General features: G+C 36.2%; 1 protein-coding gene across 1 annotated transcript in view; it reads right to left on the bottom strand.

The window, feature by feature from the left end:
• The window catches only part of LOC143239286 (beta-alanine transporter-like), a gene marked incomplete in the record, with an annotated part of 92337 nt that extends 80030 nt beyond the window's left edge, over positions 1-12307 (bottom strand). Inside the window, 1 exon segment of the mRNA XM_076480212.1 lies at positions 11864-12307. Coding sequence (XP_076336327.1) covers positions 11864-12268 — 405 coding nt within the window.
• Between the last annotated feature and the right edge of the window lie 622 nt (positions 12308-12929).

Below are 12929 nucleotides of genomic sequence, written 5' to 3' on the forward strand. Positions count from 1 at the left end.
TCTGCTCACCACCGGTATGTATATCCAGTTTCTCGAGGTGAAAGTCCGTAAACATACTACTGAGGAGGCGGGAGGGGGATGGTGAGAGGTACTTGTATTAATAAGTAAACTAAAATAATACGAATAAAAAGAAGTTTAATTCATCAATATGTATACTTTATGGAGAGGAATTACAATTTCCAGTTTTGAGACATGTTTTAAAGACTCACAGTTTCTCTGGAGCTTGAAGGACGACGTGACACACTACAACAGAATAGTGTTGACTGATCTCCTTAACGATTATATTAACGAATCTGGTACAATGTACATGAACGACATTACGTGCAGTACAAAATATAATACATTACCGGTAGTTTGCATTTAACTTTAAATAAACCACTTAATTATTTATAACGAAAGGTGTTTCTAGAGGAGGGGTTCAAAAATAAATTAGAAATAGAAACTTTAAATTACACAGTATTGACAGACGTGTTCACACTACGTTAATGTACAAAGCTTTAACTCGTTTCCTCTTACCACCAGGGTGCGTTAGTTGTTGTTTAGCTCAAAGCTGCACAGTAGGCTCTTTGTGCTTTGCGAACTACAGGTATCGAAACCCACTTTTTAGCCTTCTATGCCTATAAACTTACCGCTAAGTCACTAGCGGGAGACTGTAGCGGACGTTTGAGTGAATAAAATAAATTATTGTAGTCAATGAACAATGTTTTATAAGTTGAAACTGCTGTCACTAATGGTTGTTTTCTTTGTTCGAAATGTGGTTTTATTTTATTTTTTTAACAACAGAGAGCGAGAGAAAGAGAGGAAATAAAAATGATAAAACATCATTACAAGCAGTTTATGCCAACCGTCAGGTGGCTCATAATATTTTTTTTTTCGCTGACAATGATGTTCAACAAAAATTCCTGAAATAATGGTGTCTCCAGTAAACAAGGAAGGACGTAAAAGGTACGACAAACCTATACCGAATTTAAGCTAAAATTTATTCGAATTTTCCAGCCTTCTGTCTAATATTTTGCACACGTAATCTAACCTTCTACAACATAGAAATATTCCGATTCTTTTTCTATTTTTTTCCTGCGTATATATACAAAACAGTTATCTTATTCCACGCGCAGTTAAAGATTTATTTTCTATTTCTTACCACTACTAGAGTTTGAAACTTGAAATCTAAACTTTTAAGGATGCTATGCTCTAGAGGTAAAACTCACTACTAGCGAGTTCGAATTCTCCTCACACCAAACATGCTCGCCTTTTCAACCAGGTGGCGTTATAATTTGACGGTCAATCACACTATTCGTTGATAAAAGAGTAGTCCAAGAGTTGGCGGTGGGTGGTGATGACTAGCTGCTTTCCCTCTAGTCTTAAATTGCTAAATTAGTGATGGCTAGCGCAGATAGCCCTCGCGTAGCCTTGCATGAAATTCAAAACAAAGCAAGCAAACTCACTACTGGCTGCATTTGTTATACTAAGTTGTGTTTTACGGCTACATTTATATTTCTCACATGTGTTAGAACATGAGATTGGATCATTTCTGTAAACAGGGAACAATAATGAATTAAAGAACTGATTAGGAAAGTCGTGAATGTTTACTGTTGCGTTATCAAATGTGTGAAATAGAAAACAACTAATTTAAAGTAAAACTTCAAAGCTTGGGAACTGTTTACAATGTTTGAAACACAAAACGAAACTGAAACAAAAAATACTGTGAAAAGTACGAGTAGATATCCAGGACTGATTTAAAAATGTGTAAAAAGAGAAGAAGGTACACATCTAATAGAGAACAAAGAGTAGATGATACAGCACAAAGACAAGAAGGTACACATCTGATATAGGACAAAGAGAAGAGGGTACACATCTGATAAAAGACAAAGAGAAGAAGGTGCGCATCTGATATAGGACAAAGAGAAGAGGGTACACATCTGATAAAAGACAAAGAGAAGAAGGTACACATCTGATATAGGACAAAGAGAAGAAGGTACACATCTGATATAGGACAAAGAGAAGAAGGTACACATCTGATAAAAGACAAAGAGAAGAAGGTGCACATCTGATAAAAGACAAAGAGAAGAAGGTACACATCTGATAAAAGACAAAGAGAAGAAGGTGCACATCTGATAAAAGACAAAGAGAAGAAGGTACACATCTGATACAGGCCAAAGTTTAGAAGGTACATATCTGATACAGGCCAAAGAGTAGAAGATACACGTCTCATACAGAACAAAGAGTAAATGATACACGTTTGTTACGGGATAAGTACAACAAGTCCACAACACTTAAGATTCGCTGGCTAAATTTTTTTTCTTTGATTAATCGTGATGACACGTGTGGTTCAAACAGTGATATATTATATTGTCCAAGATTGGAATTCCAACGTGAAGTGATAGTTTGGGGATTGGTTCGTTACAACAACAAGTTTATCGTCGCACGGACTACCACGTTGATGGTTCGAAAACAATTTCTGTTAGTAAATGAGATTGTGTTGGAAGGCAAAACCACTATGTTAGCTGTTCTTTTAAGGGTTGTTGTAGCATGTAACATGTGAAACTAAGCGCTCAGAAGAGACTGTACTAACAAGAAGAAAGAACAACAGCGAACTAAACCGTCACTCTTAAGTTTTTAGTACAGGAATATAATGGCCAAGTATTTCATTCCAATTCGTTATATATTAACAGTACCAGGTATCTAAGCCCAACGCATTCTAAAAAGTGGCTGCATATATCGGTCCTAGATGTTCTAAGGGGATAACAGTGACCATTCACGTCTCTTCAAAGTGTTGTTAAAAGATACCAATTTCAGATATCTAGGTCCAAAGTGTGTTAAGAAAAACACATTGACCAGTTATGTCAGTTCAAACTGCTGTCAGGAGATAATAGTAGCCACACGTCTCAGTTCAAAGTAATCTTAAAGTACACTGCGCAGGCGCTTTTCACCAACGTACTTTTTCAAAGAACAGTGATTACACGATTATTTTCTTACAGAGGTAAAGGTGGTAAATGATCCTCAATAAGAACAAGATTACCATATGTTTCCTGTAACATTTTATTAATGTATAAATTATACAATCCTGCGCCTCAAAACTGGATATGCTACCTAAGTTTTAAGTAAGCAATAAACATTTCCAATATATTCGAGTGACGAGATTCAACAGTAACAATTATATAACTAGGATATCAACTCCACGCCGTGTCTTGTTATCAGAGGTTAACTTAAGAGTTGCCTTGTTGTTTTGTTTTTGTTATTACACTTTTAACCATAAAATTAGCGGTGGATCCATTAAATTTTAAAACATTTTTATAACTCTTAACCTTAAATTCATGGATGGATCTATCAATTGTTTAAAACACATTCTTATAATTCTTAAACATAAAATTATCAAGGGTTCCATTACCTTTCTTGAAACACATTTTTATCATTTTTTATGCAACAAATTACTTGTTGTCTCTTGACTTTCTTGACAACAAGTTGTCTGATAATGCAATACGTTTATCTGTTTTTTGGAATTTCGGGTAAAGCTACACGAGGATTATCTGCGCTAGCCATCCCTAATTTACCAGTGTAAGACTAGAGGAAAGGCAGTTATTCATCACCACCCACCGCCAAAACTAGGGTTACTCCTCTACTAACGAATAGTGGGACTAACCACACAATTATAACGTCCCCACGGCTGAAAGGGTAAGCATGTTTGGTGCGACGGGGATTCGAACCCGCGACCCTCAGATTACGAGTCAAACGCCTTAACCCACCTGGCCATGCCGGGCTCACGAGGTACGTCCACACAGTACTTAAACAAAAGTAACACGAAAATTGCAAATAATTCTACTAACTGTCGTCGTGTTACCTTACGTATTTAACAAAGCACGATAGATCAAAACAAACCGCTTATTTGAAGGTTGTTTTTCAAGTGTATATAGCTGATATTATTCCTCAGTAAACTTTGATTTCACTGATGTATGTAAAGTTAGTTTACAAAAATAGCTGCACTCACTATTTCTCCACCGGCAAACTTGTACAAACATTGTTGTACACACACAACAATACCTTAGGTTGTTGACACAAACATCAGTGTTTTCAGGATCGTTTGTTTCATTTAACACAACCATCGGAAAGAGAATTCACTCGCTCCAAAACGTCACCGTTTTTTTCGCCACGTGTTGTCTAAATTCAGACGTTATATAAACTCAGATACAAAAACTTTGTTTCTCTCGCCATCTTGTAAGATAGCAAATTTTATTATTTTTTATTATTGTGGTTGTGTTTATTACTCATTTATTATCTCCTTCAATCGATAAATTTATCCATGAATTTTAATTGCATTAAAACACTAACTCACTTTCTAGCTAATCATCTGTATTTTGAGTAAATATAAATATGTATATGTGGTGAAACTGACAACACCTTCTCTGGAGGTGACGTTTATGTAAATATATGATCACATGAGGTGTATTCTCGTGATCTCCTCAGTGAACAAATACCATTCCAGAAATTTCACTAAGAGAGTAAGTCACGTGATAATTGGTGAATTGTTGCTGTTTATTACTCGATATTGTTATAATCACTGGAAGTTATTTTTGTGTTGTTGTTTTTAATTAGGTTTTCTTTCTGGTTCTTTTCCCTGATTCAATTACTTGATATAATATTGATATCTATGATATAATTTTTATTAACATTAGTGTCAATTTCTAACCAAGCACGTGTTTATTAACTATGCTTTAGTAAGTGTTGATTTATTTCTAATTGTTGTTATTTGTTTAAAAAAATGTTCGTTCCTTCTTGAACCCTGATTGTGTTTATTTTAGACCCCTTCGCTGGCGCCCGAACAAGGACTCGAACCCGGAAAAATTACGAGTCTTGTAATTTTAATGCCCAACGCATCAGTCTTACAGTTAACTTAGGAGCTGTCTGAAACCAACTACAGCTGTAAATTCCACTCTATTTAAGTATATTTTGTATTTTCGTAGTATAGTTTATTTCTACAGAATTTTGTGTTCAACTAAAATATCCTATGACACCTTTCGTACACATGACTGGTCCTAATCCATCATTCGAAGTATCAGTATCTAAAAAATAGTGTTCACCATTTCTTGGAACCTCCAAGACATGGGACGTACATACAACCTGCTTTAATTTCTGAAATACACATTCACAATGTGGAAATGGAGGAGTCCTTTTCCACGGACTCGGCATGGCCAGGTGGTTAAGGCACTCGATTCACAATCCGAGGGTCGCGGGTTCGAATCACCGTCACACCAAACATGCTCGCTCTTTCAGCCGTGGGGGCGTTATAAGTGACGATTAATCCCACTATTCGTTGGTAAAACAGTAGCCCAACAGTTAGCGGTGGGCGGTTATGACTAGCTGCCTTCCGTCTAGTCTTACACTGCAAAATTAGGGACGGCTAACGCAGATAGCTCTCGTATAGCTTTGCGCGAAATTCAAGCCAAACCGTTTCCACCTGATACGCTTCCCACGTAACTGATATAAAGGTTCACAACTGTAGCAAAGTTTGGAATGAGCTGATTGTCAGGCCCATATACTCAAGGATGTACTTAACCCTTTGCAGTTTCTTAGGATTGGGAAGTCTGTAACAGATCTCACTTTATCATCATTTGTGTGTGTGTTAATTCAGTGTTTCTCAAAACACAGTAATGCCATCAATGTAAGCCTTGGAGCATTCGGCTGCTAGTACTAAAGTAGTATGCACAAGGTGGCAGTGATGTAAAAATTTTATCTAAACTCAAACACACAACTTCATTACGTTGTTGTGTTTTCTGGCTCCAAATATTTTCCAAAGTCTTATTTGTCATGTTATTTTGTTTTACTAAGAGTTTGTCCCTCGGTGTAAAAAACTGGTTTCGATAATTGCGGTAACCAGAGCACAAAGTAGTCCATTGTGCAGCTTTGTGTTCAACAAACAAACAAACAAGCTAAGGGCGGATTAGATTTTATTGTGGTTTTTCTAATTTGTTTTCGGGCATAGCAAGGCCTGGTGATTAAGCCATTCGGCTTGCAATCTGAGGGTCGCGGGTTCAAATCTCCGTGAACTACCACTGTCTTGATCTTTCAGCCGTGGGGGAATTATAATATTCGGTCAATTCCACTACTCCTTGGTAAAAAGAGTAGCTCAAGAGTAGGCGGTGGGTGGTATTGGCTAGCTTCCTCTCCTGTAGTCTATCAGTATTCTTTTCTTTCGAGTTTGATATTTCTCAAATTATATCTGAAGTAAATAACATACTGAAACTGGTTAAAAATCAGTAGGTACCACACCAATACTGACAAGTACCAATAAATACCACTTCCAAATACTGAGAAGCTTCAATAAATACCACTGCCAGTACGTATAACACAGAACGTGTTATTATTAAAATCTGTTATATCTCCATGAGTCCACGTGTAAAATGAAATACATTCACCGTACTTTTCTTCCCGCTGTATTTTACTAACTACAAACCTGTTTTCTCCCCACTCGAGTACTTTCTTGACACAGACGTATTTTTAAATGTTTTAATTTTTTTCACTAAAATCACACTCGCACAAACATGAAAAAATAGGAAGTCACAGTAATCGCGGTAAACAATTGTAGTTGGGATGAGATTTGTGTTTGATCTTGCTGTTTCAGAATTACATTATTATCACATAGTTTGTTGTACGTTCCTTCCGCCGTGAAACAAATCACGAATTATTACAAACAAACATGCAACAAGAACCAAAAACTAGAAAATTGTTTCTTTTGAGAAAGAGTTAATGAACAACTGGAAGCGAACAACATTATTGTATTCAGATGAAAAACGAATTACTTCTAAGCCTAATTAAATTATTTCAGCTTTATTGTACCCTTCTGTAAATGCGCTTAAAAGCATTTCTGTAAAAGGAAGTAGAAACTTCCTTGTTCGACTTGTTTAAGTGAAACTATTATCTGAATGTATTAAGACTACAGCGACATGAAACTGAAATCATTGTTTATTACGTTACATTGAATACAGCGTTCTCTGTGTTCCAAGAGAGTTGGCGTCATCACGCATTTGAAGGGCTACGGACTTCGTGTGATAATTATGACTAAACCTAACTGACGTGGAGATGTTTATATTGATTTTTGAATTGCGGTATAATGGCCGTACCGTTTCAGTTCAAGTCTTTGACTCTCTGAAGACGCATAAATGTAACATTTTCCTAACTTTGCAAATAAGAATTCTTCCATGGATTGCTGTGTTTAAAGATTCTGTTTTATTTCCTTATTGTGTTAAGAAACGTACCATGGACAACCAATATTGTTACACTTGGATACTCTTACGTTCATTTATGACATGTGGTTCCTTTGGTTATTTCATATCATGTTGTAAAGCGACATCTAGATAATAAAAGTTTCAGAGATTTACAGGAATGTGGAAGAAGACGACTTCCGAATCGTTAATGACTTGCACAATAATCGAAACGATATTTTTCTTTGAAACGGGAATCACGGAACACATTTGCTCTGAAACCGATACGAAGAAATCGCTCAAGAACATTAAATAATTCTAGAATTCCAGCGTTTCATAAATCATTGTTTTAACTTGTGAAGAATGTTGTTAGATAATAGCTGTATACGTCATGATGGTTGTAGTTTGCTATCGATTGGTGGATCTGTCTCCTGCTTAAACATTATTGGTTTGTGATAAATGTATACGTCATATTGGTTGTATCTTGCTATCGATTGGTGGATCTATTTCCTGCTTAAACATTATTGGTTTATGATGGATGTATTGGTTGAATCTTGACAACGACTGATGGACTTGTCTTGTGACACACAGATTTGCTTAATTTCAAACAAAAAAATTCAAAATTAATTACACCTACAATTTAATGTAAATTTATTTTGTTACTTTGTGCTGAGGATATTAGACAGATAGATGACAACTACTGCCCTCTGGAAAACGTTCTTTAACTTATTATTTATCGTTATTCACTTTTGCACCTGTTGCTTCAGCGATAAGTACGAACATTTATCACGCTGTAATTCTAGTTTCGATACTCGTGGTGAAAACAGGACAGATAGCCTGTTGTGTAGCTTTGTGCGTTACACTAACCAACCTCCCAGACACATAAGACTTTTATATTAAATGTGTCATTAATCAGTGATATAAAAGTCTAAAATAAATTACATTTAGAGCATTAGTACGAGAACAGTAATTACTAGCTACAGATACAGCTGGAGCGACCTTTCGTGACTATTTTCGTTTAATTACTCATTAATGAAGTTTGGAATTAGAGCGGCCTCTATCGAATGCAGAACTGTACTTTCATGTACAGCACGTTGTAGCTAGAAATTAGGCTAAACCTTCCTTATTTATAGCTTCATAATCCTATATTTCCGAATGTCAACATTAGCTCTGACTTGAAAACGGGTATATCTGGTTCGACATCTTGAAAGGCAGTGTTACCGATAAATTACAACAATCACTTTCATTTGTTGAATTTCCTCAAAGCGGCTATAGGAGAGGACTCATGCATGTTTCACAGAAATAAAATAAAAACTTCCTTAAATCATCAGAGAACCTCTTAATGAATATTATTTTAGGTAAATTATGAAATAATAAAACAAATGGAACGACATCAGGTTCGCTGATTAATCTGATCATTAAAACAAATTTACATTAAATCAAAAATATAGATAATTTTGAAATTCCTTTTTTTTGCTTTAAAGAAGATTTGTTTGTAAAGAAGAATTGGTTTACTAACAAAATATAAATTAGGCAGATCTGTGTTTCACAAGTTCACCAATCGTTTATAAGAGATACAACTGACGCAAGGCATACACCTATCATAAACCAATAATATTCAAGCATGAGATAAATCCACCAATTGATGGCAAGATAAATATAATGTATACAGCTATCGTAAACCAGTAATGTTTATATTAACTTATATTACTCCGTAACTGTTGATCAAAAACTAAATTATAGCTTTAATTTAAAAAAACAAAGTTTCATTTTTTCAGAGCCAAAGAAATCTAACGTAATATTTTGGATAACAAATGATAATGTAAAAACATACGTTATTCATTGTTACGAGGTGTACGTATTTTGTGAAAAACAAATCTAAAACCTTGCACCGAAGCCATTTAGAACAGCTTGAAGTTGAAATAAAACATGGAAGTATTTTTATTTAATTAAGTTTTTCACTTATAATAAGAATGGTATTTGTAAGCTTGGCTCACGTGTTGTGACTAAGTTAACTTTATTTAAGACTATATATAAAGTGGGTGGTTTGAGTCTCACTTTCACGACTGAAGTTACGCCATAGCAGCTTTTGGACATCTACCATCAAATTATTTAGGTATCTTATACCTACTAGGATTTTTTGTATCGTCTACAATTGATTTGAATTCCATCTAGTTCGAGGGTTAACCATTAGGGTAATTTGCGTTGATTTACGAATTTTACTACTCGATTAGGTAACGATCCTAAAGGGTAACTATATGCTCTGACGGGGGTTCGAACCCCCGACCAGCAGCTTATAATACCTCTTCGGCTGAAAAAATCAAGCATGTTAGGTGACGGGGAATTAAACCCGAAATCTTAAGATTGCGAGTCAAACTCATTAACCACCGGGCCGTGGCATACCCGAAAACAAAAAGGTTTCGAAAAAACACAATAGGAGTTAAACTCTTCAGTCCTTAGGTTGTTTGTTAAACACAAAGCTATCTAGTAGATTACTAGTGTCATAGTTCTCAAATATTACGTGACCCTGAGGTCTTTTCAGAGATAAACGGTTTGGCATGTTTTCAATTTCGCTCAAAGCTACTCGAGGGCTATCTGCGTTAGCCGTCCCTAATTTTGCAGTGTAAAACCAGAGGGAAGGCAGTTAGTCATCACCACCCCCGCCAACTCTTAGGCAACTCTTTTACCAACAAATAGTGGGATTGAACGTTACATTATCATGCCTCCACGGCCGAAAGGGCGAGCATGTTTAGTGTGACGGGGATTCGAACCCGCGACCCTCAGATTACGAATCGAGTGCCTTAACCACCTGGCCATGCCGGGCAAGACATAAACGGAGGAGCACTTATTTTTTAAATTTATACAGCCAAACTCCCTATCTCTAGCTAATCGTAACATAATACACCTTTCTTTAAAGAGTAGTGTACCACGTGTGTGTTCTGTTACGAAATAGACATGAAATTGTAAGCTTGAAACACTCTATCGAGAACTAGGCATTTACAGAATAAATTACAGAATTTCAAAGCAAATAAACTACTGAAATGGGAAAAGAAAAACAAACAAACAATAAATCATTTACAGATGGAAAAAAACAAGACGTGTTGGATAATTTGGATGTGTTTTAACGTAACGTTTGTGGATGGAACAATAAAGACAAGGTTATGGTATCACCATCTGAGTCTCTTGTACGCAGAGACACCGTGTGTTTAATGTCTAAACAAAATTCTCTTTTACTAGAAGACATGTTTTACATCTCGCTATCGTTTTCTCAAACGTTCATCTCTCTATGTTCCTTCAAATATTAGTGCTTCTGGGTTAATCTTCCTTGGAGTATCTGTTCTTTCTTCTCCTAACTCATCCAAACTAGGTTGTTTCCCTGCATTGCTAACTGTCAAATAGGAAGACGAATTTATTTCATATCGTGGCTTGACTTTCAAACATGTTTTTATTCGAATTCCCCAAACACTTTCGTAGCATCACGTCTTTTTGTTCTCCTGAACTTCGCAAAGCGAGCCTAGACGCTCACATTGTTAGAGGATATTGTTTGGTGTAATGTTCTGTTAAGTACAAGAAAACATGAAACATGTTCCTTTACTCTAAAGTTGCCTGATAAATGTAAATAAAAGTATTTAACTAAACCTATTAAAAAATAGAAATTATTGTTTGAAAGTCAGCCTTGAGTTTGACTATAATGTACAACTAATCAATTATAGATCTGTAGAGAGATTAAATAAATAAATATATGTTCAGTGTTCCAGATGTACCTTGGTTATCTCGTTTGGCGGTTAAGAAAATGTAAAACATTCTAAAGATTAAATGTTAAAAACAGCACGACATCAGCACCACCATTCTGTTCCTGTGATAACATGTGTAATTAGGTGTGAGTGTTGAGAGTTAAAGATCCTGTGTTACTGTTTGTCTGCAATAAGATATGTACCTTAGATAACGTTACAGAGGTAACAACACGTTTATCAGTGTTAAACAAGTAACTGACTGAACATTGCGCTACGTTTTACATACAGCGGTAACAACACGTTTATAAGTGTTAAACATGTTTTATTTATGCTGCCAACAACACGTTTATTAGTGTAACCATGTAACCGACTGAATACTGCGCTACGTTTTACTTACAGTGGTAAGAACACGTTTATCAGTGTTAAACATGCTACTGAATGAACATTGCACTATGTTTTACCTATTCATAACAGCACGTTTATCAGTGATAAACATGTAATTGATTGAACACTGCGCTACGTTTTACTTACAGTTAACAAGAAATTTATCAGTGTTAAACATGTTACTCACTGAACACTAAGCTACGTTTTACTTACAGTGGTAACAACTCGTTTATCAGCGTTAAACATGAAACCGACTGAACATTGCGCTACGTTTTAACTTGTCATAAGAACACGTTTATCAGTGTTAAACTTGTTACTGACTGAACACTGAGCTACGTTTTACTTACAGTGGTAACAACTCGTTTATCAGTGTTAAACATGAAACCGACTGAACATTGCGCTACGTTTTAACTTGTCATAAGAACACGTTTATCAGTGTTAAACATGTAACTGACCAAACACTGCGCTACATTTTACTTACAGTATTAACAAGAAATTTATAAGTGTTAAACATGTAACTGATTAAACACTGCACTACGTTTTACTTACAGTAGTAACAATACTTTCATCAGCATGAAGCCAGGTCCTGTCGTAAACGTAACCATTACTACAACCTAGCGTGACGTGGTCCGAGTTCTTCATCACTGATCTGTTCTGGCCAGAATTCCTGACCTCTAACAAGGTACTCACGTTCGGATAGGTGACCCAGCACTGACCTCTGGAGCTCTGAGAAAACGGAGTTTGTCCTGTGGTCACAGCATTTGTACTTCTGGACACCCTGGATGAGTTGGATACACTGGGGTCGCACCAATAAAAGGGGGTATAGCCCATAAAGAGTTGCTCATAATAATGTGGCCCGAAGGATAAATGTGCAGGTACAAACACCAGCCACACCATAAGCATCTGGTACTTGTCGTATTCACCGACTATCTGGGCTATGCCGTCCCAGTCCATTTTGCTTGAGAGACAACAACGTACGTCCGTTTCTATCGACACGCGGCACCCGAATAAAGACACAGCTGGCGATCGAAATACTTTTATTCGAAGGAACGTATAACACACCGTGAGCCATGCTCAGAGTCAAAAAATAACAACTGAATCTCCGACGTAAACGTGTGTGATGAACACACGTTGGACACTCGTGAAACAGTGTCTCGTCCACTGACGGATAAGAATAAAAATGAGTTGCAATCAATCAGTTTACAACTTTCACAACAACTAAAGACTGACTGAGACAGTTATTGAAAATCGGTGAAAATTCACATATATTTGTTTCTGTTTTAGAGCCGTAGCACCTATGAACTCACAAACAAGGCTTAACACACAGTGTTACAGCATTTTCTTCCAAGAATGAACGATAAGACTGTCGTATAACCGTCTTCATAAATTATATTACTACCTTTCTCCTACACTGGTAAATTTGTAGGCTTATAAAGATAAATTTCGGTGCTCGAACTTGTGGTGGCGTAGCGCAGATAACCTATAGTTCGGTGTCACGCTTAAAAGAGTATGAACACAAATATTGTAACATGTTTATTCGTGCGCTTACTATCAACAATAGGGTAATTTCAGACGTAAGTGAAATGTTTCATCTACACTAAAAAGTAGTGCAGGT

Source organism: Tachypleus tridentatus, chromosome 13 (genome assembly GCF_004210375.1).
Source record: "Tachypleus tridentatus isolate NWPU-2018 chromosome 13, ASM421037v1, whole genome shotgun sequence".
NCBI lineage: Eukaryota > Metazoa > Arthropoda > Merostomata > Xiphosura > Limulidae > Tachypleus > Tachypleus tridentatus.